General features: G+C 35.8%; 1 protein-coding gene across 1 annotated transcript in view; it reads right to left on the bottom strand.

Moving 5' to 3' along the window:
- Window positions 1-26,071, bottom strand: part of LOC145296840 (polypeptide N-acetylgalactosaminyltransferase-like) — a 1,498,391-nt gene that overhangs the window by 261,023 nt on the left and 1,211,297 nt on the right. The window contains exon 7 of the mRNA XM_080142960.1: window positions 18,889-18,976. Coding sequence (XP_079999086.1) covers window positions 18,889-18,976 — 88 coding nt within the window. The remainder of the gene's footprint in view (window positions 1-18,888; window positions 18,977-26,071) is intronic.

Genomic DNA, 26,071 nt, shown 5'->3' with positions numbered 1-26,071 from the left:
TCATGGAGGTAGAGAGGATATATAACAGAAATCATAGAATTAGAGAGGATATATAACAAAAATCATAGAGGTAGAGAGGATATATAACAAAAATCAAAGAGGTAGAGAGGATATGTAACAGAAATCATAGAGGTAGAGAGGATATATAACAGAAATCATAGAGGTAGAGGGGATATATAACAGAAATCATAGAGGTAGAGAGGATATATAACAGAAAATCATAGAGGTAGAGAGGATATTTAACAGAAAATCATAGAGGTAGAGAGGATATTTAACAGATAATCATGGAGGTAGAGAGGATACATAACAGAAAATTATAGAGGTAGAAAGGATATTTAACAGAAATCATAGAGGTAGAGAGGATATATAACAGAAATCATAGAGGTTGAGAGGATATATAACAGAAATCATAGAGGTAGAGAGGATATATAACAGAAAATCATAGAGGTAGAGAGGATATATAACAGAAATCATTGAGGTAGAGAGGATATATAACAGAAAATCATAGAGGTAGAGAGGATATATAACAGAAATCATTGAGGTTGAGAGGATATATAACAGAAAATCATAGAGGTAGAGAGGATATATAACAGAAATCATAGATGTAGAGAGTATATATAACAGAAATCATAGAGGTTGAGAAGATATATAACAGAAATCATAGAGTTAGAGAGGATATATAACAAAAATCATAGAGGTAGAGAGGATATATAACAAAAATCATAGAGGTAGAGAGGATATATAACAGAAAACATAGAGGTAGAGAGGATATATAACAGAAATCATAGAGGTAGAGAGGATATATAACAAAAATCATAGAGGTAGAGAGGATATATAACAAAAATCATAGAGGTAGAGAGGATATATAACAAAAATCATAGAGGTAGAGAGGATATATAACAGCAATCGTAGAGGTAGAGAGGATATATAACAGAAATCATAGAGGTAGAGAGGATATATTACAGAAAATCATAGAGGTAGAGAGGATATAAAACAGAAATCATTGAGGTAGAGAGGATATTTAACAGAAATCATAGAGGTAGAGAGGATATATAACAGAAATCATACAGGTAGAGAGGATATATAACAGAAAATCATGGAGGTGAAAGGATATACAACAGAAAGCGTTCACCTACAAATTTACTAAAATTGATATTACGAAAATTACTGAGTAATTTATGTTTCTTTTGCGCTATTACAATTGCGATTCCTCGAAACAAACGATGAATCTTCATATAAATGTTCAATTTTGCATGCAAAACGAAAACAAATATTCTAGCGTATGTTACTCTTTCTCTCTGAACACTTGCTGATTTCCTATTTATTTATTGTAATAGATTAAGTCCCGATCTAGAAAAGTACAAAAATAAAATGAGCAAGAAAATGTGAGATGTTATTTTGCCAATATAAAATCGAAAACATTTTTGTCTTTGTGTAAATATTTTCTTTCTTTGGGCACCGCCATCTTGATTTAACACTATTACAATTATTGTTATTGGTTGATTATAAGCAAGTAAATGAAAGATGTATTCTGATTGGCAATTTTTTTTTCGTACCGAACTGAAAAGTTAGGATCTAATTTGACAATTAAAATTCAAATTATTAACGAATGCACCAACATTTTGCATGTGAAAAAGTTTCCGAGGTTTCTTAAGATTGTATATGCATAATATCCAAAAATAATCTCCACCTCTTTTACATCTCATTAAAAGTAACACTTTTCACCTAGGTGGATGACACAATAATAAGATAATGAGTCAATAATTGCACCATAATCTTCAGTTAAATGTCTTTTACATGCGTTGGACAGCTTTTAGAAATTCACTTCCAAACTTATTTCTGCCAGGTCTTTATTTATCTCCCTTTCTCTTAAATCCATTCTTATAACTTTTCGCATGTATTTATGGTCTTTCCCCGTCAACTGACTTTGCTACCTCATTCATTATTTCAATGTGACTAAACCAACTCAATAATGTTTTCTAAAGATCGAAGGATGTCAGCAAAGAAAAATGTTATCCTACAAAAGTCGGATAACATTTTTCTTTGCTGACATCCTTCTAGTTTTCTTTTGGAAAAAGCTTCACCCTTCCCTAACCGAAAAAGCATCTTTACTAGTCCTTTCTATCTTTTCTCTTGCCATTCAACTAGTCAAGCCTCCTCCTTCCATCGTTCTAGGCATGACGAATCTAACAGCGAGTCCCAATTTAGAAGTTTTGAGGAGTGTGATGTCACCTCTTAGGTAGCACTACTCCCATGTCCGCTCTGACTAAGAAGTGGTAGTACCTCTCAGCACCTCATCTATGAGTCGAATAGAAATGATTGTTATCAGACTACATGCAAAATATGGAAATTGATTTTCACACCAATCGTATACAATAAAATAAAATACAGCTTTCATATAAAATGTTTCAACAATGATTGTCATGCTGTAACATTCAACAATCAATCAACAATAGACAAATAAGAATGAAGATCTTCAACATTGAGCACCTGCTCAAGCTCCTTCCAGCGACTTCTACACCAACTGCTTTCAGCTCCAGCTCCTTTCTGCTCCAACATTTTTCAACGGCACAGGATCAACTCTTTCCAATATTTTTCAACTCTTTCCAGCTCCTTGCTGCATCAATTCCTCTCTCCAGCCCTTGCAGCTCATTCCTTCAACCACTGATCCACATCCTATTTCTTGTTCCAATTGCTCCAGTTCCACTCGATCCACTCCTTGTCAACGTCCACATAGAGCGGTCCTATCTGAAATATCTATGATCCTCTAGAATTAAAATCATTTAATAGATATCTAACAAAACTGGAACAAGAATTCTAAAATCATATTTAGTTGCATATATATCGTAATATTCATAAAGGGAAATAAAAGTGTCTCTTCTGTTCAATGAATCAGTTTCATTATTTACTAGAATAATATATGCTATAGGATGAGTATTCTGATTAATTTATATGACATTACTGTGCCGAGCATGCGCGGAAGCTCACAAGCGTATGAGTCAGTCCCACCTTCAGTGAAAAGCGACCCCGAGACCTTTCGATTACAAATCAAGTCCACTAATGAACTACACCCATCTGACCTTAAAGTGACGATTTAGTTTCGCACAATGGCTATGAAAAGAACAAGCCGACAAGTGATTTGGCGGTTTTGAAATACAATGCTTTGATAACGTGTCTCGCATTATTGCATTTTCGTACGGTGGCGTGTCGATTCAGCGAGATTGTTTGGCCCCTGCTTAGGAACGTGTGTGTCGATTCAACGGTATTTGTTCGTGGTGTGGCGTGTTGATTCGGCGGTGGTGTTTGGAATTGCGTGGACGAATTTGTTAAAGACCGTGCCGCTACATGTGAAAACAAATATATATATATATATATATATATAGATAGTTTTTTTCTGGTGCTCCCTCTCCCTCGTGTAGCGAAAAGCAAAGTATATACAATAAAAGACGGAATTGCTTACAGATAATGGCAGGGCGTTTTGCGGAAAGACATTTGCTGACTTTACACGGACGTAGGGCGTGCACATTCGATTTTGGTGCGCCCCCGTATCCTCCGGAAACGGAATAATTGAGAGGGCACATCGCACAATAAAGCGCATTGTGGCAAGAACAAAGTGCACGATCTTAGAAGCAGTGTATTGGCACAATTTCACGGCTAAGGGCGACAAGATGACCATGACAGCACCTGCGAATGTGCTATACAATTATAAGATCCATGTCAAGGGTATCGATAAAGTGATGGTGCTTGACACTAATCCATACAAGGAGGAAGATGCGGTTTAGGTGAAGAATCCATAGGGTAGATGCATGACGCAGTTCGGCACGGGAACAATGACAAAAATGAATAACCAACATTCGATCACAGTTGATGAACACCACACTACATAAAGGATGTGCGCCCAACGTGCCTACGTGATTGCGTAATCAGTGACGAAATCACCTCATCAGATGGTGAAGCCGCACTGCTGTACAAAAAATCAGATGAAGAAAGCTCCTCAGAAGATGATGCACCCAATGATCCAGAGCAGGGAGAGTTTAATGATGAAGTAGATGCAGGAACCACTGAGGAAGCTCCTGAACCTTTATCCTTAAGGCGAAGTACCAGGAGGAAACGTGATCCGAGGGTTTTGAAATACATTGCTTTAATAACGTGTCTCGCGTTATTGCATTTTTGTATCGTGGCGTGTCGATTCGGCGAGATTGTTCGGTCCTGCTTGGGAACGTGTGTGTCGATTCAACGGTATTTGTTCATGGTGTGGCGTGTCGAGTCGGCGGTGATGTTTGGAATTGCATGGACAAATTTGTTAAGGACCGTGCCGTCACTTGTGAAAACAAATATATCTTTTTTTTCTGGTGCTCTCTCTCCCTCATGTAGTGACAATTACAAATAGTAATAAAAATATTGATGAATAGACTACAGTTTTTTCATATGCATAATTAAGAGATTAATATATAATGAATATAAGATATTTTAATCTGATAAATATAAAATATTTGAATAGGGCATTTCTGTAGATAAAAATGAAATTTCTGTAGATAAAATGGATCTTTAGTTTAATATATTTACTAGTTTACAGAAATTGTAGAATATGTAGTACTTACCAACACAACAAACGCCCTTGTGTTTGTGCCTTGTATAGGCATGCGCGACAACAAAACTTGGGTTTTTATAAGCGGAAGTCTCGAGGTTGTCAGGAATCTACAGGCGCATGCGCAAGAGAAGGGGTTGAGATAGTGGTATAAAGGCAGGTCGAGTGAGAAGGTTGTTGTTGTTGTTGTCATTGGACGTTACAGTGACGCGTGATTAAAAGGCGGTTTATTTTTGTGTGTCAAGTCGTGCACCTCGGTGAAGGTCATATAAATCGTTCACTCGGTGAAGGTGAAGGTCATAAGCTATTTCGGCGATTTCGTTTTGTCTCTTTTCCTGGACAAATATGGCTGGGGCAAAGTTTGATTTAAAACTGATACCCGAATTCGACGGATCCACTTCTGTTGTCGACTGGGTCAAAAGGGTTGATCTGACCTGCAACCTCTGTGAAGTAAAGGGGGTGCATACCGTGATTTCCCTGAGATTGGCTGGAGGCGCCCTAAGTGTATATCAGCAACTTAGTGCTGTGGAGAAGGCTGATATTACCTGTATAAAAAATACTTTATACAAGGCATTTGCCATGGATCCCTGCACGGCCTATGAAACATTTGCCACTAGGAAGCTCATGCCAGGAGAAACCGTGGATGTCTTCTTCGCGGAGCTGAAGAAACTTGCAGTTCTATTTGGCAATGGAGTGTCAGAGCAAACACTGGCGTATGCGTTTGTGGCCGGCCTTCCCACCCATGTTAAGAAACTGTTGAGGGCTTCCACCAGCATATCTGTAACGCCCATGGAACAGTTGTTAGAACGTGCTCGAGCCATTATCAGAGAGTTAACAAGGAGGATCCTGCCCGTGGAGAATGGTGTGTCGATGGGGACACTGTGAATGTGTGGGTTGATGCTAGTTCTTTGGCATTGGGAGTGTTATTGGAGCAACATGGAAATGTAATTGAAGACATATGCTGGCTGCGACCCGTGAATGATGCTCAACACATCAACCTGGCAGAACTGGATGCTGTTGTGAAGGATTTAAATCTGGCACTGCAATGCCAGTCGAAGAAGTTACACTTGTACACGGATTCTCTCTGCGTCTACCACTGGGTGTCCGACACTCTCTCGGGATGAACAAGAGTCCGTACTAAGGCAGCCAGTGAGATGTTAATCCGGCAGAGGCTTAACACCCTGAAGAGTCTGGTATCAGAATATGACCTGTCGGTGAGTGTAATGCTCGTGGCATCACACTGTAATCGTGCAGACCAACTAACCTGTGTGCCTCGCAAATGGTATGAAGCTGTGAAGACAGGCGTGGAGTTCACTGCTCGATCTTGCGCGATTAGCTCATGCCAAATACAAAGAATTCATGTGCAGAGTGGACATCCAGGTATCAAAAGAACTTTGTATTTTGCGAGGCGTGTGGACCCGGCAGTGACAAGGGCGGATGTCAGGCAGATCATCAAGCACTGTGAGGCATGCCAGTCTATCGATCCTGCACCTGAGCAATAGCAGAAGGGGCGATTGGAAGTTAAGCATGTGTGGCAACGATTAGCAATGGATATTACCCATTACAGTGGTAAGCCCTTTCTAACCCTTATCGACTGTGGACCCACTCGTTTTGCGGTGTGGCGGCAAATGACCAGGCAGGACTCAGCGAATGTTGTCCGCCAACTGTCATCTATCTTTTCTGAGTTAGGTGCGCCGGAAGAGATATTGACGGACAACGATGCTGCTTTTTGTAGCCACCAAGTTCGACAGTTGTTGAATGAGTGGGGTGTCCGACCAAGACTGCGATGTGCTCATGTTTTATCAGGGAATGGCATTGCTGAGAGGAGCCATCGTAGCATCAAGAGAATTGCTGCCAGAAAGCAATGCACCATTACGGAGGCCATGTATTGGTATAACATCACACCAAAGGATGGGAAGACACTAACAACAGCACTGGCCAATGCCATACACAAATACCGTGTTAGGATAAAGGGCATTGACACTGTCCAATCAATCAACGAAGAGAGTCATAACAAATACAAGGTAGGGGATCCAGTTTGGGTAAGACCCCCTGGAAACTGGTGCACCACCAAGTTCAAGCGAGGACGAATATCTGGGGTGGTCAGCCAGCAGTCGGTCCTTGTTGATGGAACCCCACGCCATGTGTGCGATCTTCGCCCGGCTAGTGAAGTACATCCCACAACTACAGAGAGCGATGAATCATCAGATGATGAGCTGCTAATGAGTGAGGTCACCGAGCAAGAGAGTGGTAGTTGTAGTTCGTCTGATCAGGCAGGATCAGAACCAGAACCAGAACCACACCCAGAACCAGAACCAGAACCAAAACCTGAATCCGAGAGTGTAAATACCACCCTTCAGAGAAGCCAACGAACTAAGAGGCCACCCCCGGAGTGCACTCTATGTGATCATCAGATCAGGGGGGAGTGTAGTACTTACCAACACAACAAACGCCCACGTGTTTGTGCCTTGTATAGGCATGCGCGACAACAAAACTTGGGTTTTTATAAGCGGAAGTCTCGAGGTTGTCAGGAATCTACAGGCGCATGCGCAAGAGAAGGGATTGAGATAGTGGTATAAAGGCAGGTCGAGTGAGAAGGTTGTTGTTGTTGTTGTCATTGGACGTTACAGCGACGCGTGCGTTAGCAGGTGATTAAAAGGCGGTTTATTTTTGTGTGTCAAGTCGCGCACCTCGGTGAAGGTCATATAAATCGTTCACTCGGTGAAGGTGAAGGTCATAGAATATGCATAATTTGTAGGCATAAAGTTCAATAAAATTTGAATAGTACAACAATATTTGTTCTACGAAACGAGTAGTTGAAGATTATGAAATCTTTTTCACATTGAAGTCAGGTGTGTTTCTTTTTATTTATGAGTAGAAATAAAATCCGTTTGAATTGATGACATTCTTTTCTAAAAGCCTACTTCCTTAGATAAATTCATCTGCTATCGAATTAATATGGTGTGAAAAGCATATAACTAACCCGACTTGTTAACTCACCACATTTCTTTAGAATAGTTACGAATAGACTGATAATGAACTATTGCTCTGAATAACTTATTTCTTTTTCATATTGACAGTAATGACGGTCTTCTGACATTAAACAGATAACTCCAGCACATAGAGGTATTATCGTTTTTGTAATAACATTTAGATATAAGCATAGGCATTATCCAAATATTGTTTTATGGTCTCTGCTATGTCCTTTATGCACACACGCACGCACTCACGAACGCACACACACACACACACACACACACACACACACACACACACACACACACACACGTGTAGACCAGTGGCGTAGCATCAGTTTTTGCCGCCCGGGGCAGTCGGAAAATTTGCCGCCCTCACCGCTGGCATATAATTACTTATTTTGCCCCTCCCCAACTCGCTGGCATATAATTACCTATTTTGACCCCCCTCCCCCCGATGGCATATGACTACCTGTTTTGCCCCCCCCTCTGCTTGCATATGATTACCTGTTTTGCCGCCCCCCGCCTACTACTGGCATATGACAACCTGTTAAAACCTTCAAAATTTCCAAAAATATTTCTTTCTTTTTTTTTCTTTAAATTCATCAAAATATTTATTTTCATTGAACTAATATTCACACAATTCCCTTCAGATTAATGTTTACACAATTCCGCCTTTTTTAATTTTAATTTAATTTAACAATTTCTTTTCAATAATTTGAATAATAAGTATGCAAGCATTAATCTGAAAGGAATTATGAAAACGTTAATACGAAACAAAAGAAATCAAATATTTTTTTCAAAACAAAAAGGTATAATTCAAATTATAAAAAAAAATGTTAAATTAAATTAATTGGCTACACAAACAAATATAATAATAAATTTGAATGAGAACATTTGGACAACTGAAATGTTATGAAATGATAAAATCATTTTTATTTACTTTTTTGTTGTTGTTAGAATCCTAATTTTCGCCAAATAACATGGCTGTATCAAAGAAAGGATAGTCCGATGTAGTTTTCTTTTCTTTTTCGTCATAATGGTATTATTAAGAGGTCGAGCCTCTTGAAGAGAAAAAAGCGTCTTGTATCGACGCTTTTTGAAATCCTTGTGAGTAATCGAAATGGAAAAGTCACACATTTTAGAAAACATTTATTTATAAATTTACATGAGAATATTTGAAATTTTGATTTATAAATTTAAATGAGAACATTTGAAAACATGAAAAGTTTAAGAAATGATAAAATCATTTTTATTTACTTTCTTATTGTTGTTATTTCCGAATTTTCACAAAAAAACATGGCTGTACCATGGAGAGGATAGTCCAATGTTGTTTTCTTTTTTTTTCTTCATAATCTTATTATAAAGAGGTCGAGCATCCCTAAGAGAAAAAACGTCTTGTGTCCGTGCTTTTTGAAATCCGTATGTTTAATCGTTCGGTTTAAGCGCAAAATTTAAGAAATTTGTTGTTGTTTATAATGTTTCAATCTTTATGAAAATAATTTAAAATTTCTTTTAAATAAATGTATTTATGAATTGAAAATAAGTCTATAAATTTATTTTTTGTGAGAGAACTATCGCAAGGCATCAAGTCGGTTGAAAATTTACAAACATACTTTTCGCATTTTTTTCTCGGCAAAGTTATCAATAACTTTATCAAAATTCACTCTATCGACAAGTTCCCCCTCTATGGAGAGGATTGCCAAGTCTGTAAGCTTGTCTGGCTCATTTTTCATCGAAAGAAATTTTTTATGAGTTTCAGTTTCGAGAAAGAGTGCTCAGAGCTGGCAATGCTAATAGCTCGGGTAAGGAAAATGCGCAGCTAGGTCACAATATTAAAGTGGTATCTCTGTATAAAGTTCAAAAGTTCAAGAGGTCCATTGGTATTGTCTTTTCCTGAAGCTTTCACAAAATACCATAACCTCTTCCTTTCGGTAAAGAATTTATCTTTTTCTATATCTTCATCAACTTCACCAAGCTGACAATCATAATTATCATCAAGCAGATGTGACGGTGTAAGAAAAGCGTATTTACTTGCAAGATTGTGAACTTGTTGAAATCTTCAAGATTCAGCCAACCTGTCAATGACAGCCAGCATTTTCCGTCTCAACTCAGTATCAAACCCCAGTGCTGCATCAGTCAATGGTTCACCTCCTCATTTGTTTCTTTTTGCAGATACAATGCTTCAAGCTTATCCCATTTCAGAGCAGAGTTTGTTTGTTTTTTTTTTGACTCGTCTATTGCAGTGTCCACCATCTTTTCTCTATTCTGAAGAAGGCAATCTCTCAACGCCGTCAGCCTAACAGAACTTTGTTGCAGATTCAGCCCCTTTTCTTGAAGATACTTCTGGGCATCATTGATTTCTGGGGGAAAAGTTTTCCAAAAGCTCAGAAATAAAAGAAACGGAAACGACAATACCGAGTTGAGAATTAAAGATGCATCTGATCTTGTGGTTGCATTTTCTCCTTTTTCTGTGAGCTGTACCAGAGCAATGACGACTTCCAATAATTTCTTTACCACAACATTTACAGCATCTGCTCGACTACTCCATCTAGTTTCCATAGTCCGCTTGATACCTAGATCGGTCGACTGAATCAAGATGTCCCAGCGATGTGTAGATGCAGAAAAGAACGAGAATAACCGGCCCCAAAAACATGTAACAGAGTAAACAGAAGCTAGATTTAATGAATTGTTTGATTCATTTCTGCACATCCGATCGGTGGCCTGCCATAATAGCAGCATTGTCAAATGCCTGTCCAATACAGTCATCAATCTGAATCCCATCATTCTCCAGTTTAGAAATGTCCTTTTGTTTTGGTGAAGCGGAGAAATGACTCCTCCACTGTCACTTTATTTTCGTCAATTTGTACGTAGCGCAACACTTCACTCATCTGGTCCTTGTGAGATACATCAGGAGTGCTATAAAAAATTATGCAAAAATATTTGCTTTCTTTGATCTGATCGATGATTGTATTTCTCGCCTGCTTTGCCAAAATGCTCACAAATTCATTTTGAATTTCTGGTGACAGATAAGAGGTAGAGATTTTCTTTCCCAGGTTACCTTTCACCAAATGTTCATGGAGCACAAAGTAATATATGACTTTCACCTTCACCGAGGTGCATGACTTATATGACCTTCACCTTCACCAAGGTGTGCGACTTGACACAAAAAAACAACTTCGCGTCACTGTAACGTCACTGTAACGTCCAATGACAACAACCTTCTCACTCGACCTGCCTTTTATACCACTCTCTCAATCCCTCCTCTTGCGCATGCGCCCAGAGATTCTTGACAACCTCGAGACTTCCGCTTATAAGAACCCAAGTTTTGTTATCGCGCATGCCTACACAAGGCACAAATACGTGGGCGTTTGTTTTGTTGGTAAGTACTAGACTCCCCTCTGATCTGATGATCACATAGAGTGCACTCCGGGGGTGGCCTCTTAGTTCACTGGCTTCTGCGAAGGGTGGTATTTACAATCTCGGATTCAGGTTCTGGTTCTGGGTGTGGTTCTGGTTCTGGTTCTGATCCTGCCTGATCAGACGAACTACAACTACCACTCTCTTGCTCGGTGACCTCACTTATCAGCAGTTCATAATCTGATGATTCATTGCTCTCTGTAGTTGTGGGATGTACTTCACTATCTGGGCGAAGATCGCACACATAGCATGGGGTTCCATCAACAAGGACCGACTGCTGGCTGACCACTCCAGATATTCGTCCTCGCTTGAACTTGGTGGTGCACCAGTTTCCAGGGGGTCTTACCCAAACTGGATCCCCTACCTTGTATTTGTCATGACTCTCCTCGTCGATTGGTTGGACAGTGTCAATGCCCTTTATTCTAACACGGTATGTGTATATTGCATTGGTCGGTGCTGTTGTTAGTGACTTCCCATCCTTTGGTGTGATGCTATACCAATACGTGGCCTCCGTAATGGTGCATTGCTTTCTGGCAGCAATTCTCTTGATGCTGCGATGGCTCCTCTCAGCAATGCCATTCCCTGATGACACATGAGCACATCGCAGTCGTAGTCGGACACCCCACTCATTTTACAACTGCCGAACTTGGTGGCTACAAAAAGCAGCATCGTTGTCTGTCAATATCTCTTCCGGCGCACCTCGCTCAGAAAAGATAGATGACAGTTGGCGGACAACATTCGCTGAGTCCTGCCTTGTCATTTGCCGCCACACTGCAAAACGAGTGGGTCCACAGTCGATAAGGGTTAGAAAGGGCTTACCACTGAAATGGGTAATATCCATCGCTACTCGTTGCCACACATGCTCAACCTCCAATAGCCCCTTCTGCCATTGCTCAGGTGCAGGATCGATAGACTGGCATGCCTCGCAGTGCTTGATGATCTGCCTAACATCTGCCCTTGTCACAGCCGGGTCCACATGCCTCGCAAAATACAGAGTTCTTTTGATATCTGGATGTCCACTCTGCACATGAATTCTTTGTATTTGGCATGAGCTAATCGCGCCAACTGCGCAAGATCGAGCAGCGAACTCCATGCCTGTCTTCACAGCTTCATACCATTTGTGAGGCACATGGGTTAGTTGGTCTGCACGATTACAGTGTGATGCCACGAGCATTACACTCACTGACAGGTCATACTCCGATACCAGACTCTTCAGGGTGTTAAGCCTCCGCCGGATTAACATCTCACTGGCTGCCTTAGTGCGGACTCTCATTCGTCCCTAAAGAGTGTCAGACACCCAGTGATAGACGCAGAGGAAATCCGTGTACAAGTGCAACTTCTTTGACTGCCATTGCAGTGCCAGATTTAAACCCTTCACAACAGCATCCAGTTCCGCCAGGTTGATGTGTTGAGCATCATTCACGGGTCGCAGCCAGCACACGTCTTCAATTACATTTCCACGTTGCTCCAATATCACTCCCAATGCCAAAGAACTAGCGTCAACCCACACATTCACAGTGTCCCCATCGACACACTATTCTCCACGGGCAGGGTCCTCCTTGTTAACTCTCTCTAGGGTTTCCGTCGTCATCAGAGTTAGAAGAGCATCATCAGATACATCATCCCAACCCGTAGTTACTAAACTTGCCCTGCGTTTGATGACGCCCACAGCTGCTCGGAGCCAGCCACACGCTGGAAAGTGACCAATAAGTTTCCCACACAAGGAAAAAATAGTCCGCCACGTAATAACATCAGAGATGTTTGGAATCTCACTGCCACGCCTCCATCGTAAGGTACCGTCTTTCCCGCAGACGTCCAATCCTAATACCCGTGCTCCATCCCTCAGACGTTTGGGATCCTTGCACTCCAACCCGAATTGAGCTAACTTTTCTCTGATGTGCGACGCAGATTGTATATCTTCATTGACGTACACATCGTCAATATAGGCCGATGTTGCGTCCTCAGTGGTCTTTTCCTGGGACAACACTGCATTTACAATGGTCTTCATGATTTGCGGTGCCATATTCAGCCCAAAGCCAAGTCGAGTAAGGCAGTATCTCTGACCCCGGAACCACACTGTCTGGAACGGCCACAATGTCTCATCCACTCACACCTGCAAATAAGCCTTCCGCAAGTCTACTATAGACACATTGGAGCCCTTCTGGCGCCATTCTCTCAGCTTGCTGGTGCACACGTCAGCATTGGCAGCGTATGTCTCAATGTATTTATTGAGTTCACGATAGTCCAGCACCGGACGAACTTTTGATTTGTTATGCTGGACTACCGCCATTAAGGGAATCAGACCCTTGGGTGGTCCCAGCTTGTTGGGGTAGGGGATCAGCCATCCATCCTGGATCCATGCCTCAAGCTCCTTCTCGTATTCATTACGGGCCTTGTCGGGTATCGAGTACTCTGCAATGCTATTCTTGAGTTCGGTTGACGCCCTTCCTTCTGTCCACTTCCACGATGCAGTCCATGCTTTTTGGTGATGGTTGTAGTCCACCTTAAAAGCAGGCCGATCAATGTGAACTGCAGCACACACTGGGGTTTTCAAAAACCGCACAGTCCCATCTCTTCCGATAAGAACTCCCCCCCCAGTGCCTTAATAGCATCATATCCCAACAGTACATCGAATCCCAGCAAATCCCCTCGCATCACCAGCACATTAATGTCTGCGGCCACACCAGAGTCTGTGTGGACTTTGACAGTTCCGTCTCCACAGCAAGCTTGCGTATTGCCACCTATTGTGGTTACTTTGATGTTTTGCTTTGTCCAGTTTCGACACAACTTGGCACTCATGATGGTGTGTGAGCACCCGGAGTCGAGAAGAGCTGAACAAGGCACTTGGTCCATGTACACCTTTATTGTCAGTTGCGCCTCAATTAAATCTTGTCCGGGGAACAGGGCGGCGCTGACATCCTGCCCCCTGATGCATTGCCCGCACAATTTTGGGATAAATGTCAATAACTACCACATTGGAAACAGCGCGGGCGCCCCCGCCCCTTGTTAGTACAACTTCTTGTGAAATGGCCTCGCTGGCCGCAGCAGAAACATCTCCCATTGGTCGTGGGTCTCAAACTGGGACTCTTTTCAGCATTAGTCTTGGCTGCCTCTGCCATCATTACAACCAGTTCCCTCAGGTCCTCCTCATCTCTGATAATGGCTCGAGCGCGTTCCAACAAATGTTCTATGGGCGTTACAGATACGCTGGTGGAAGCCCTCAACAGTTGCTTAACATGGGTGGGAAGGCCGGCCACAAACGCATATGCCAGTGTCTGCTCTGACACTCCATTGCCAAATAGAACTGCAAGTTTCTTCAGCTCCTGGTATGAGCTTCCTAGAGGCAAATGTTTCATAGGGATCCATGGCGAATGCCTTGTATAAAGCATTTTTTATAGAGGTAACATTAGCCTTCTCCATGGCACTAAGTTGCTGATATACACTTAGGGCGCCTCCAACCAATCTCAGGGGAATCACGGTATGCACCCCCTTTACTTCACAGAGGTTGCAGGTCAGCTCAACCCTTTCGACCCAGTCGACAATAGAAGTGGATCCGTCGAATTCGGGTATCAGTTTTAAATCAAACTTTGCCCCAGCCATATTTGTCCAGGAAAAGAGACAAAACGAAATCGCCAAAATAGCTTATGACCTTCACCTTCACCGTGGTGCACGACTTATATGACCTTCACCTTCACCGATGTGCGCGACTTGACATAAAAAAACAACTTCTTAATCAACTTCTAATGCATGCGTCACTGTAACGTCCAATAACAACAACAACAACAACAACAACAACAACCTTCTCACTCGACCTGCCTTTTATACCACTCTCTCAATCCCTCCTCTTGCACATGCGCCCGGAGATTCTTGACAACCTCGAGACTTCCGCTTATAAAAACCCAAGTTTTGTTGTCGCGCATGCCTATACAAGGCACAAACACGAGAGCGTTTGTTTTCTTGGTAAGTACTACATCTACAGCGGTTAGAAATAAATTTACCAATTCTAAAAAAAATCCCTTTGTTTTCTTGATCTCTTTCATCATTATGGATGTCTTCCCGGTGATCTTGTGGTGTCAGATTCTGCTTGGCGAGAAACCTGATGATGTCCAGCAATCTAGCTAGAATTTCCCGCCACTTCTTAGTTTCCTTCTCAATAAGATGTTGCTCTACTTCGTCAACTATGTTTCCTTCAACAAGTCGGATCTCTAAATCCTTGCAGTTGAGAAACGCTTGAGCAATATTAATTGGACGTAAAATGATTTTTAATTTCAGAGACATTGTAGCATTTTAGAACACTAACGAAAAATTATTATTTTCTTCATGGAAATAAATTCTCTAAGCTTTTTTGTTGGGGGGGGGGCTAAGCGATTACGCATAGTTTTACAACCTTACTAGTCAGATTTCGGGTTAGTGAACATTTCTACAATGTTAGAGTAACCTGGAAATGATGATTATTCATCATTTTAGGTTAAATTAATTGTACGAAAGTTTTAATTTAAAAATAATTGTTTGTACTTTTTCCGGCAAGATTCTCAAGGTGTCCATATACAATCTCATAAAACAAAATGAAAGTCGAATTAAACAAAAGGAAAATATCATTTTTAGCCAAGGCTGTTCGTCTAAAATTCTCACAATATTAGTAAAAAGTATTTCTATTATAATTATCTGTATTTTGTTTTTTTGTTTCGTTTTTTCTTTTTTTTTTTTGCATTAAAACAAATCAATCCACCACACATATTTATGACATTATCAGTAGTAATAACTGGACAAATATTTATGATTAAGATAAACACATGAACATTTTTTTGGTAGAGAGAACGTATAGAATAGTTAAGAATACATTCACATCCGTTCTTAAGTTAAGAATTGTTTACTATAAAGTAACTATGTTATTTAGAAACTCATGTTTAAAATGGAGAGGGGACTTTGTTAACTATACTGTTCATATACCGTTTTATTTTGCATAACAATCGTTAATTATTTTCAATTGTGTATAAAATATTCAAATAGCATTTTGCTAACTAATTACAAACGTAAATGGGCTTTGTTTTAAAAAAAATGTATCTTTAGCTGTTTCTATTATTTTCAATCAATTAAAAGGAAAGCATTCGAGAAAATTTAGACCCCCCCCGTATATTTAATATATGTCCCTCCCACACATACACTAAGTGCATTTTTTGTTTGAGAAAATATATGGAGACATAAGAAGGTTTTAGAGTAATTCGAAAGAAAAAAGAAAAAAAATCACTAATTAAATATTTAGAAATTTAAAAGAATCGGAATCGGGAATCGTATCGAATCAGGAATTTAAGACAGAATCGGTAAAAAATTTGGAATCATCCCTTAAGTAGTATATGCATACACAGACACAGACACAGGCACACACAGACATATATATACATGTATACACACACACACACACACACACACATATATATATATATATATATATATATATATATATATATATATATATATATATATATATATATATATATAGGACACCGGACAAAACCCACCAGCTAATTAAAGCTAAAACAGATAAAATCCTAAATGAATCAAAAACATTAAAAATCACTTTTTATATTTTTATTTTAATTAAATTTAGGAAAATTAGACACCGGGGAACTGATTTTGGAAAGGGATGAAAATTAAGCATCTACGGAATAAATGTCAATTGAAGATAGAGTTTAAGACCATTCTTAAAGACGATATAGTTTTAAATAGGATTCAAGCGACTCTCACAGAAATATACACATTTTTAAAAATTTACTCTTGTTTGAAAGCAAGTAAGCCGATTTAAGTACGCGTTCTAAGGAGATTTTTCTTGTATTATCTTTTACAATTATTATATTAATAAAAAAATTTAAAAAATTAAAATCCTATTACCAGAATTAATTCATCATAATAAATTTCGGTTTAATCATAAATACGCCAGTGATTATAAAATTTTGTTAATAGTTTGAAAAAAATCAATAACTCCGTGATTGTTCGAAACTTCAAAGAAATTCTGCATTATTTAAACTATCTAATAGAAAGACACTTAAATAGTATTTGAAGTGCAGCGCTTAGTTCCCATTTAAAATAATATCCCCTGATATGACGATCATAAAATCTGTTTACAATTGATTTTTATTCTGTACTTGCTTAATGTTTCTACAATTCCAAAATTACGTAATTTTCTGTTGCTTATTTTCCGTTGTATCATTTAATTATCAGTGATGTTTGAAAGTATTTTTCTTGACAAAAATGTTTTGTTCAATTTTTCAACATTTTTTGGAACATGTAAATTAACTGCTTTCTTTGAAAGGTTACCTAGAGAATTTATGCAACTTTTAAAAAACTTTGTTGTACAAATAAATAAATTTACATCGTATTTTCATGTTATTATCATTTTAGTTTTAGTAATAATGTAAAAACAATAAATATTTATCATTAGTACCAATACTGAAAAATTTAATTAAAAATTTAAAACAATCGGTTTTGGAATCGTAAATTAGGGACACATTTTTCCGATTCCAATACCTCCAAAAGTTCCGATTTTTTTACAACCTCTTCGGTATAAAATTTCAATTTTTTGTTAGCTTTTATTTATTTTTTATTTTATCATCTCAAAATGTTGCCCTACTGACATGTGCCGCTCATACAATAGGGACACATTTTTCTGATTCCAATATCTCCAAAAGTTCTGATTTAAAAAAAATTGCGTATAAAATTTAAGATATTTTGTTAGCTTTTATTTATTTTTATTTATTTTTTCTATTTTCTATTTTTACCCCCTTAAAATGCCGCCCTCCTGACATGGGCCTCTCGTAAAATAGGGACACATTCTTCTGATTCAATACCTCCAAATATTCCGATTTTTTACAACCTTTTCAATAAAAAATTCTGATTTTTTTTGTTAGCTTTTATTTATTTTTTCTATTTTCTATTTTTAACCCCTCAAAATGCCGCCCTTAACGATGGCCGCTCATTAAATAGGGACACATTTTTCTGATTCCGATATTTCTAAAACGTTTTACAACCTTTTCGGCATAAAATTTCAGATTTTTGTTAGCTTTCATTTTTTTTTACCCTCTCAAAATGCCGCCCCTTGGAACGTGCCGTCACCGCCCCTGCCCCGCCTTTGCCTCGCCACTGGTGTAGGCATAAAGTAAAACCAGAAGTATCCATATTTAGTTGATTGGAATAGTTTTCTTTAATACATCATAACCATTTAATTCTGCTTGTTGACATTGCCAAGAAAATATCTAATTCTGTTTAGACTACGTTAAAAAGAACTGTATTTCCAATCGATTTCATTATTTTAATATTTAGACCTATCATTTTACTTTTGGTTAGTCATATTTAGCGGAGGTGGGAGAACTCTTCACTCCCACATTAGGAAGTTGTGATATGGCTCGAACACATGACTATGGATTGTCCGTTCAAGCATAAATTATGCTTTGCTTTTAGAATGAAATGGCATACATCTTTGTAGGCATAAAAAAGAAAAAGAAAAAGTGGCTCAATAAATAAAATCCAACAACGTTTTGTACATATGATTAAAGAAAATATTTGGACATATATGCAAATAAGAGGAAGTATATAATGTCCAGACGACATACAAAATTTTGGTGTTGAATGAACACACATGAAAAGATAGCAAAAAATGAAAATAAATATTCTTAGCTAATTTCAAAGCAGATGTCCAATATTCATAAACTCTATCTTTGATTGATGTCTCATTGTAAAACGGTTGGAAACCCAATCTGCTTGAAAAAGTTGAATAATCTATTATTTGTCAGTGATTTGTCAATATCTAGTGAACTTCATGATCCTTATAACATTAGTATATTTGCTAAATCATTCTCCATGCAGAGTAATAGGAACTGCCTAAAATATATTTGTGAATTTATCTCTTACCTCCCTTGATATCCGAGGCTGCTGCAACATATTCAAAATTGTCTGTATTGATGACATCTATAATTGGGCTGACAACCCTGGTTTTATCCTGAAAAGATAATGCAGACCCAAATCATACAAAAGTTAAAAACAAGTAAATAACCACCACCACCTACTGATCATCATCATCATGATCATCAGTAGTAATAGTACTAGTAGTAGTCCATGTTAGAAATATGAATAGAAATTCTACAAAAAAATAACAAACAATTTTAGCTGCGTCTTAGGTATTTCCAAAACAATGTGAAAAAAAGAAAGCACGATTCGTTGACGTACGACGTGTTAACTATACAAACTATGGAAAAGCAGAAGCGACTTAATGTTTTTTTTTGTTTATCTTCTTCAAACTGCAATTAATAATTAATCTTTGTTGTAATTTTGTTAGGTTTTAAGGTTTACACAGTTAAATGATAAATAATATTATAAACATTTGTATATTAAATATGAAATACGGTTTATTGAGATACTGCATAGAAACAACCTGAGGAAGTCAGTCCGACAATCTCAATAAAAGAAAACACCTCATCTCCAAAATACAGACAATTGAAATACGGTTTTACTGAATGTTCGTTTGGTTAACTACGGCTTCCAAATTTTGTTCGGTAAAAAGAGACAAACAAAATATGAGGGGGGACCTACAAAATGCTTAATATTTTGCAATAATATTTTTAAATCGGTTTTAATCTGGAGATAAAATAGCTGACAAGAGCCATGTTTATATATAAACTTAATATTTAAAACAATATGAATACAATTAATTAAAAATCTATGTTGTAACGGAACATTTTGAAATAATGGAATTTTAATCGTTTTAATCTTTTAAACATTAATTAATGTTTACGAGGTTTCTTTTTCTTGGCAATTCAACTGATTATAATTCGATAAAACGCTATTTAAAAACATAATAATATTAAATTCATATCATTTTTGAATTGCAACTTCAAGGTAAATTTTTATTCAATACTTGTATTTAAATTTAAAAAAATATATATATTTTACTTATTTGAACCTTTATGTTTCATGATAAATAGAAATTTCGATAGATTTAAATATATTTTGTTCAAATTTCGAAAAAAATAAATAGGGGGGGGGGTACGTACTAAAAAAATATTTCCTCCTGTATATTTTACAGAAACTGCATTTTATATGTAAATTCATTCTAAAATGGATAAGTATCGAAAATTTTACGAAAATCTGACCATTAGTTGATTTTTGCTAGATTTATTAAACACGGGTAGGGTTTCACGTTCGAAATGCTTACTACATGGAAACGTTATTCTAAAGCGCCAATTATGATTTTCGTCTCACAATTTCATTATTTTTGTACGATGAAATTTTTTTTTTTAATTATTACTAGTTTATTTTGCCCTTCTTCTTTTAAATAGTAAAAAAATTATATTGATAATATTAATTTATAACAAAGTTACATCGTTTTACATATAGGGGGTAATTCTGGGGTGACTTTTGGAGGTGGCTACCACTAGGTGTATCAGAAGTCGCCATTAAAAATGCGTGATAAGAACTTGAATAATTCAACTTACTATATTTCGAAGCTTATAACTACTTAAAAAATGTAATTCAAACACTATTTTTTTATTCAATTAAAGGAGCAAAGAACAAATTTAAAAAAATAACAGGTTTAATAGCAAATTATGCAATATTTGTTTTTTTAATCGGTTTTCTTTAAAAAGATTTAAAGAAAATCAACGAAATTTTACTTACTTCGAATATAAAAATGTATATAAATTCCAAAAAATCACTTACCCATAAAAATACTATTCAATGGGTACTTCCATTGCTCATTGTAAAGAATTTATCCATATTTATACATATATTCCATGTCCTTTTTAAATAAAATACTTTTTTGAACAAGGATTCCAAAAAACGCGAACTCAGATGTTTTTCACTGTTCAAATAAAGGGAGATAAATGTCTGATTTTCCGGAGTATATATTCCGGTGGCTTCGAAGCGCCACAATTAATGTCTCTTTCTATTGCGTTCTGTAAACCAAAATTAGTAGTTTTGGGCCACCATAGATGAAGAATGAACACATTCACTTATCAGTTTTTGCCGCTTTAAAAAACCCCACTCTACGGATTTTTTATTCTCTTAATGAAATACATGAGTTTTTGATTAATATATTTTATTTCTTCTTTATCGATTGATTTTTTTAAAAGAAAACATTGAATGAAATAGAAAAATATATCGTCAGCGTCCGATATTTACTTGGCAATCTAAGCATAACATGAGTTTTCAATTAAAAAAATCAACATGGTTTAAAAAAATAAAAGGGTTTTACACTTTGGACTTTACAGGTAAATTTCCAAAAAGCACTTCTTTATTTTTTGTTTGTTTTAAATTAGAATATTTTATTTTTTTGATCTTTTATCTTCAATTTGTGATATATAAAACTTTGGTGAGTAAATTAATCATTTAAATTTTAATAGATATTCCAAAATGGAGATGAATTAAAAAAAAACGTTTGTCTAAAATATTATATTTAGTTTATTGGAAACAGCATAAACTTTCACATTGACCCTGAAAATATCGTAAAAATTAAATCAATAGAAAAATTTTGATAGATCTTTAAAGTTTAAAAATTGAAAAAAATTTAACTCGTAAAATTCAATTGATTTCATTCGTAAAAAAAAAAAAAATGGCTGCATGAACGCGCGCCAGCACTTTGTAAACACTGTCTTTTAAAAAATAAAAAATAATATTTCTATTATTTTTTTAACAACTTTAATAGTTTATTTTGGAAGTATATTCAATAAAGAAAATAAACAACCCACTTTAAAAAGAGAAATTACAAGTTTTTTATATTTTACTCGCAGTTTTGTGTTAGGGGTGTCAAAAATTCCCCCCAAATTCTAATACACTTAGCCTATGACCCTATACCATATTTTCTCTACATATTTTTTGTTGTTGTTGCCATGTTGTGTTACCACAAGTATATTATTTTGATAATTTTGGAAATGTCCTTTCTTGATGTGGTTAAAAAATGTGCCACTAGACGAGAAGGTGTGCTTATCTAACGTTGATAAATCCATTGTTGTAGCAGCAGGAGCAGATTCACTCGCGGCTTAAGAATTTGAATATGTATATTTTATAACAGCATTGCTAATTGGTTGTAGCTGTCAACTTTCTTTCTTGCTTGCCCAATCAGACGTCATCTCTCTAGTGAGCAGAACACGTGACGAAATGCATAAAGGTTAAATTACAGCAACTCTCTCTCTCTCTCTCTCTCTCTCTCTCTCTTCCCGGGCCTTGGACTGACAACAGCATGTGGCACGGACCACTCTCAAACTAGTCTCTTGGGACGTCATACAACCCATCCGGAGTTCGACTAAGACCAAATACATCTAACCCTAACCCTAACCCGACTACCGCTGCAATACGGTACATAAATAAACTCTTATCTTCCTATATTGTGACGCACACTTCTACTACTAACTTCAAGGAGACAAATAAACGATCATATATACGGATCATAACTTCAACACACACACATGGATTCTCTCATTCAACAGGCCTGTATAATTATTCATCAACGTCTCTACATAGGAATTTTTCCCAGTTACTCTTTCCATACAAAACTAATAACGAAGTTGTTATCAAATGTTGGAATGAGACTTTTAGAATGATTAAATTTATGCGTGATTAAAATTAATTTTTTTCTTTCAATTTCTTAAATATCGTCTGCTTAAAATGTCTACGACTAAGCACATTTATTATCGATTTTTCATTGGCTGATCAACTTGTTCAGCGCTCGGCATATTGCGGCGGTTTGTGTAAGTTGCCGTGCGAGTCTGAGCAAACATGTACAGAAATCCGGGTGGCTAACTGCAGAAGTACCGCTAATGGTAACAATAAGACTTACAATAATAGGTGACTGAACTAACGTACCGTATTAATTTGTTCTCTTTATTTTATACATTTATGTAATGGTGATTTATGGTTAGTGATAAAGTTAAGGAAGAGTTTTTTTTATAAAAAACAAATGCTAATAACAATATCAGTACTAGTACTACTAATCAAAATTATCATTCCTTCTCAGAGAAAGAGAATGAGAGAGATAGTGTGTGTGTGTGTGTGAGAGAGAGAGAGAGAAAGAAGAGTAAATGAATGCATGGTTGCCCCCCCCCGTCTCTAAACGTTCAGGAGGAAGGATGAATCATCTTTGAATTATCAAGGAGTCACTTACGGGGTGCCATGTGATTGAATGAAAAGACAACACGTATCTGTCAGTTCTCTCCGCCGTTCATACCAGACACGTGTAAGGTATTTCGAATGCAGCACTAAATACTCAAGACTTCTTTTTTTTAACCCTAACCCGACGGCCAAAACTCCATAGGAAACAAACATCGTTAACAGGACGTATCCTTAAGATAAGTTCTGCAAAACGCGACTGTTTTGCAAGGAAACATTCTTTCTTCCCTCTCTTTTCTTTTCACTACAAGTTTTTTCATAACAATTTTCATTTGTGTTGTGTTCCGTTATTCTTGTTGACGTCACATTATTTTGTTATATTTTGCTATAGTTGGAAAAACCCTAACAATTTGCAAAAACCGGCACATAAGATAATTTTACACGAAATAAGATTTGTGTTTATTAATTGGCAAAAGAAGAACCATGTTAGACAATTTAACATGAATTAAATTTCTGTAAAATAATTTGTAAAGCTGTCTAAAGGAAAAAACATGTCGGATAATTTAATACGAAAACGTGGCGTCACCAGAGAAAGGGATATGTTTTGGTATTTTTCACCAAACAGTATGAACGACTATAAACAGATTAAGGATGCGAGGGCTTTAGTTTTTAACAGAGATTCTTCTAAAAGAAAAATAAGTTCTGCCATTGAATTAACGTTTTTGGCCATGCGATGACGTCATGGCTGAGAAATGAATTCTCAATGTAGTTGCTAGTTTGAGATAGAAACAGACAGTTGTAATCATGTAGTGACTTTTGAATTCCTGGATGTGAAATCATTGCAACCGCCCGAAGTAATAAAAGAAACATATTTTGTAACTGTCGTCTTCGTTGTCGTCTTTCTACCAAATTAAAGGTAAAGTGAAATCGTATTTATATGAACTTGTGTCCACTCATCGTAATAATGAACTTTGTGTATAAACCCCATCCTCAAGTAATGTAGAAATCCATCCTTAAATAATGTGTCTCTACATCTTAAGAAATGTATCCCTCTCCATTATAAGCAATGACTGTCTCCTCCTGTGATAAAAGAACTGATAACTGATCCCTCTCCTAATACATGTGTTAAGAAGAAATATGTTATAAGAACCACAGACTGTAAACTGTATAGATGCCTCTTCTCTTCTATCTCCCCTCATCCAATTGTATTACATTTCCCTGTCTCTCTTTAAAAGTACCCGATATATGTCTCTCCAATATGAACACTCAACTATATAATATTCGTCATCTTAAAAAGACCCCACCCCTATGCAACACAGACAGTCAAAGGACTTATTTCTCTAGGCAGGTTATAGAAAAATTAGAGTGCCATGAATCTTTTCTCACTCCAGTAGAATATGATGTGAAAACTTTTTTAGGATCTAAAAAGAAAAAATTGAATCCAATTGTAGTGGGAATTGAAGTAAATAAGGATAATGTCTTGCTCCTACCTGTTCTTACAGATGATGAATTCGATATGAACTTGAGATTCAGTAATTTTAAATCTATTAAGAATAATTTACATAAACTAAATTACAAATTAGCCTTCTTGCACGATAATAATGATATTAGGGTTCATGGTCTTTTAGGCATCGATGTAATTCAATTTAGAAAGAACATCAAAATGGTGGACTGCATGAAGGGCTCTGCGTGGGAGTTTCCTGCAGGCATTTCTCCGTTAGGTAACTTCCAACATTTTTATATGAAAATCAAAGTACCCCTAGAAAAGTACAAAATAAAGATTTTCAGCACAATTATAATGGCCGCCATCCTAGAATTATTCCAAACTGTTGTTAAATCAAAAGTATCTAACGATGTACCAGATACTAATTTATTTCAATTGATTTCATTTATTTTGCATTTATTTCAATAAAACAACACTCTAAGAAGACTAAACAAAAAATTAAATAGTAAAAATTCTCCCAATAATCCTTATATATAATAATAAATCTTATATATAATAATAAATCTTATATATACTAATAAATCTTATATATAATAATAAATCTTATATATAATAATAAATCTTATATATAATAATAAATCTTATATATACTAATAAATCTTATATATACTAATAAATCTTATATATAATGATAAATCTTATATATACTAATAAATCTTATATATAATAATAAATCTTATATATACTAATAAATCTTATATATAATAATAAATCTTATATATAATAAATCTTATATATACTAATAAATCTTATATATACTAATAAATCTTATATATAATAATAAATCTTATATATAATAATAAATCTTATATATACTAATAAATCTTATATATAATAATAAATCTTATATATAATAATAAATCTTATATATACTAATAAATCTTATATATACTAATAAATCTTATATATAATAATAAATCTTATATATACTAATAAATCTTATATATACTAATAAATCTTATATATACTAATAAATCTTATATATAATAATAAATCTTATATATACTAATAAATCTTATATATAATAATAAATCTTATATATACTAATAAATCTTATATATAATAATAAATCTTATATATAATAAATCTTATATATACTAATAAATCTTATATATACTAATAAATCTTATATATAATAATAAATCTTATATATAATAATAAATCTTATATATACTAATAAATCTTATATATAATAATAAATCTTATATATAATAATAAATCTTATATATAATAATAAATCTTATATATAATAATAAATCTTATATATAATAATAAATCTTATATATAATAATAAATCTTATATATACTAATAAATCTTATATATACTAATAAATCTTATATATAATAATAAATCTTATATATAATAATAAATCTTATATATAATAATAAATCTTATATATATTAATAAATCTTATATATAATAATAAATCTTATATATAATAATAAATCTTATATATACTAATAAATCTTATATATAATAATAAATCTTAT

Source organism: Euprymna scolopes, chromosome 17 (assembly GCF_053919585.1).
Source record: "Euprymna scolopes isolate OS-2025 chromosome 17, ASM5391958v1, whole genome shotgun sequence".
Classification (NCBI taxonomy): Eukaryota; Metazoa; Mollusca; class Cephalopoda; order Sepiida; family Sepiolidae; genus Euprymna; species Euprymna scolopes.
Note: the sequence above shows the minus strand (reverse complement) of the source record. Positions and strands in the feature narration are given on the sequence as shown.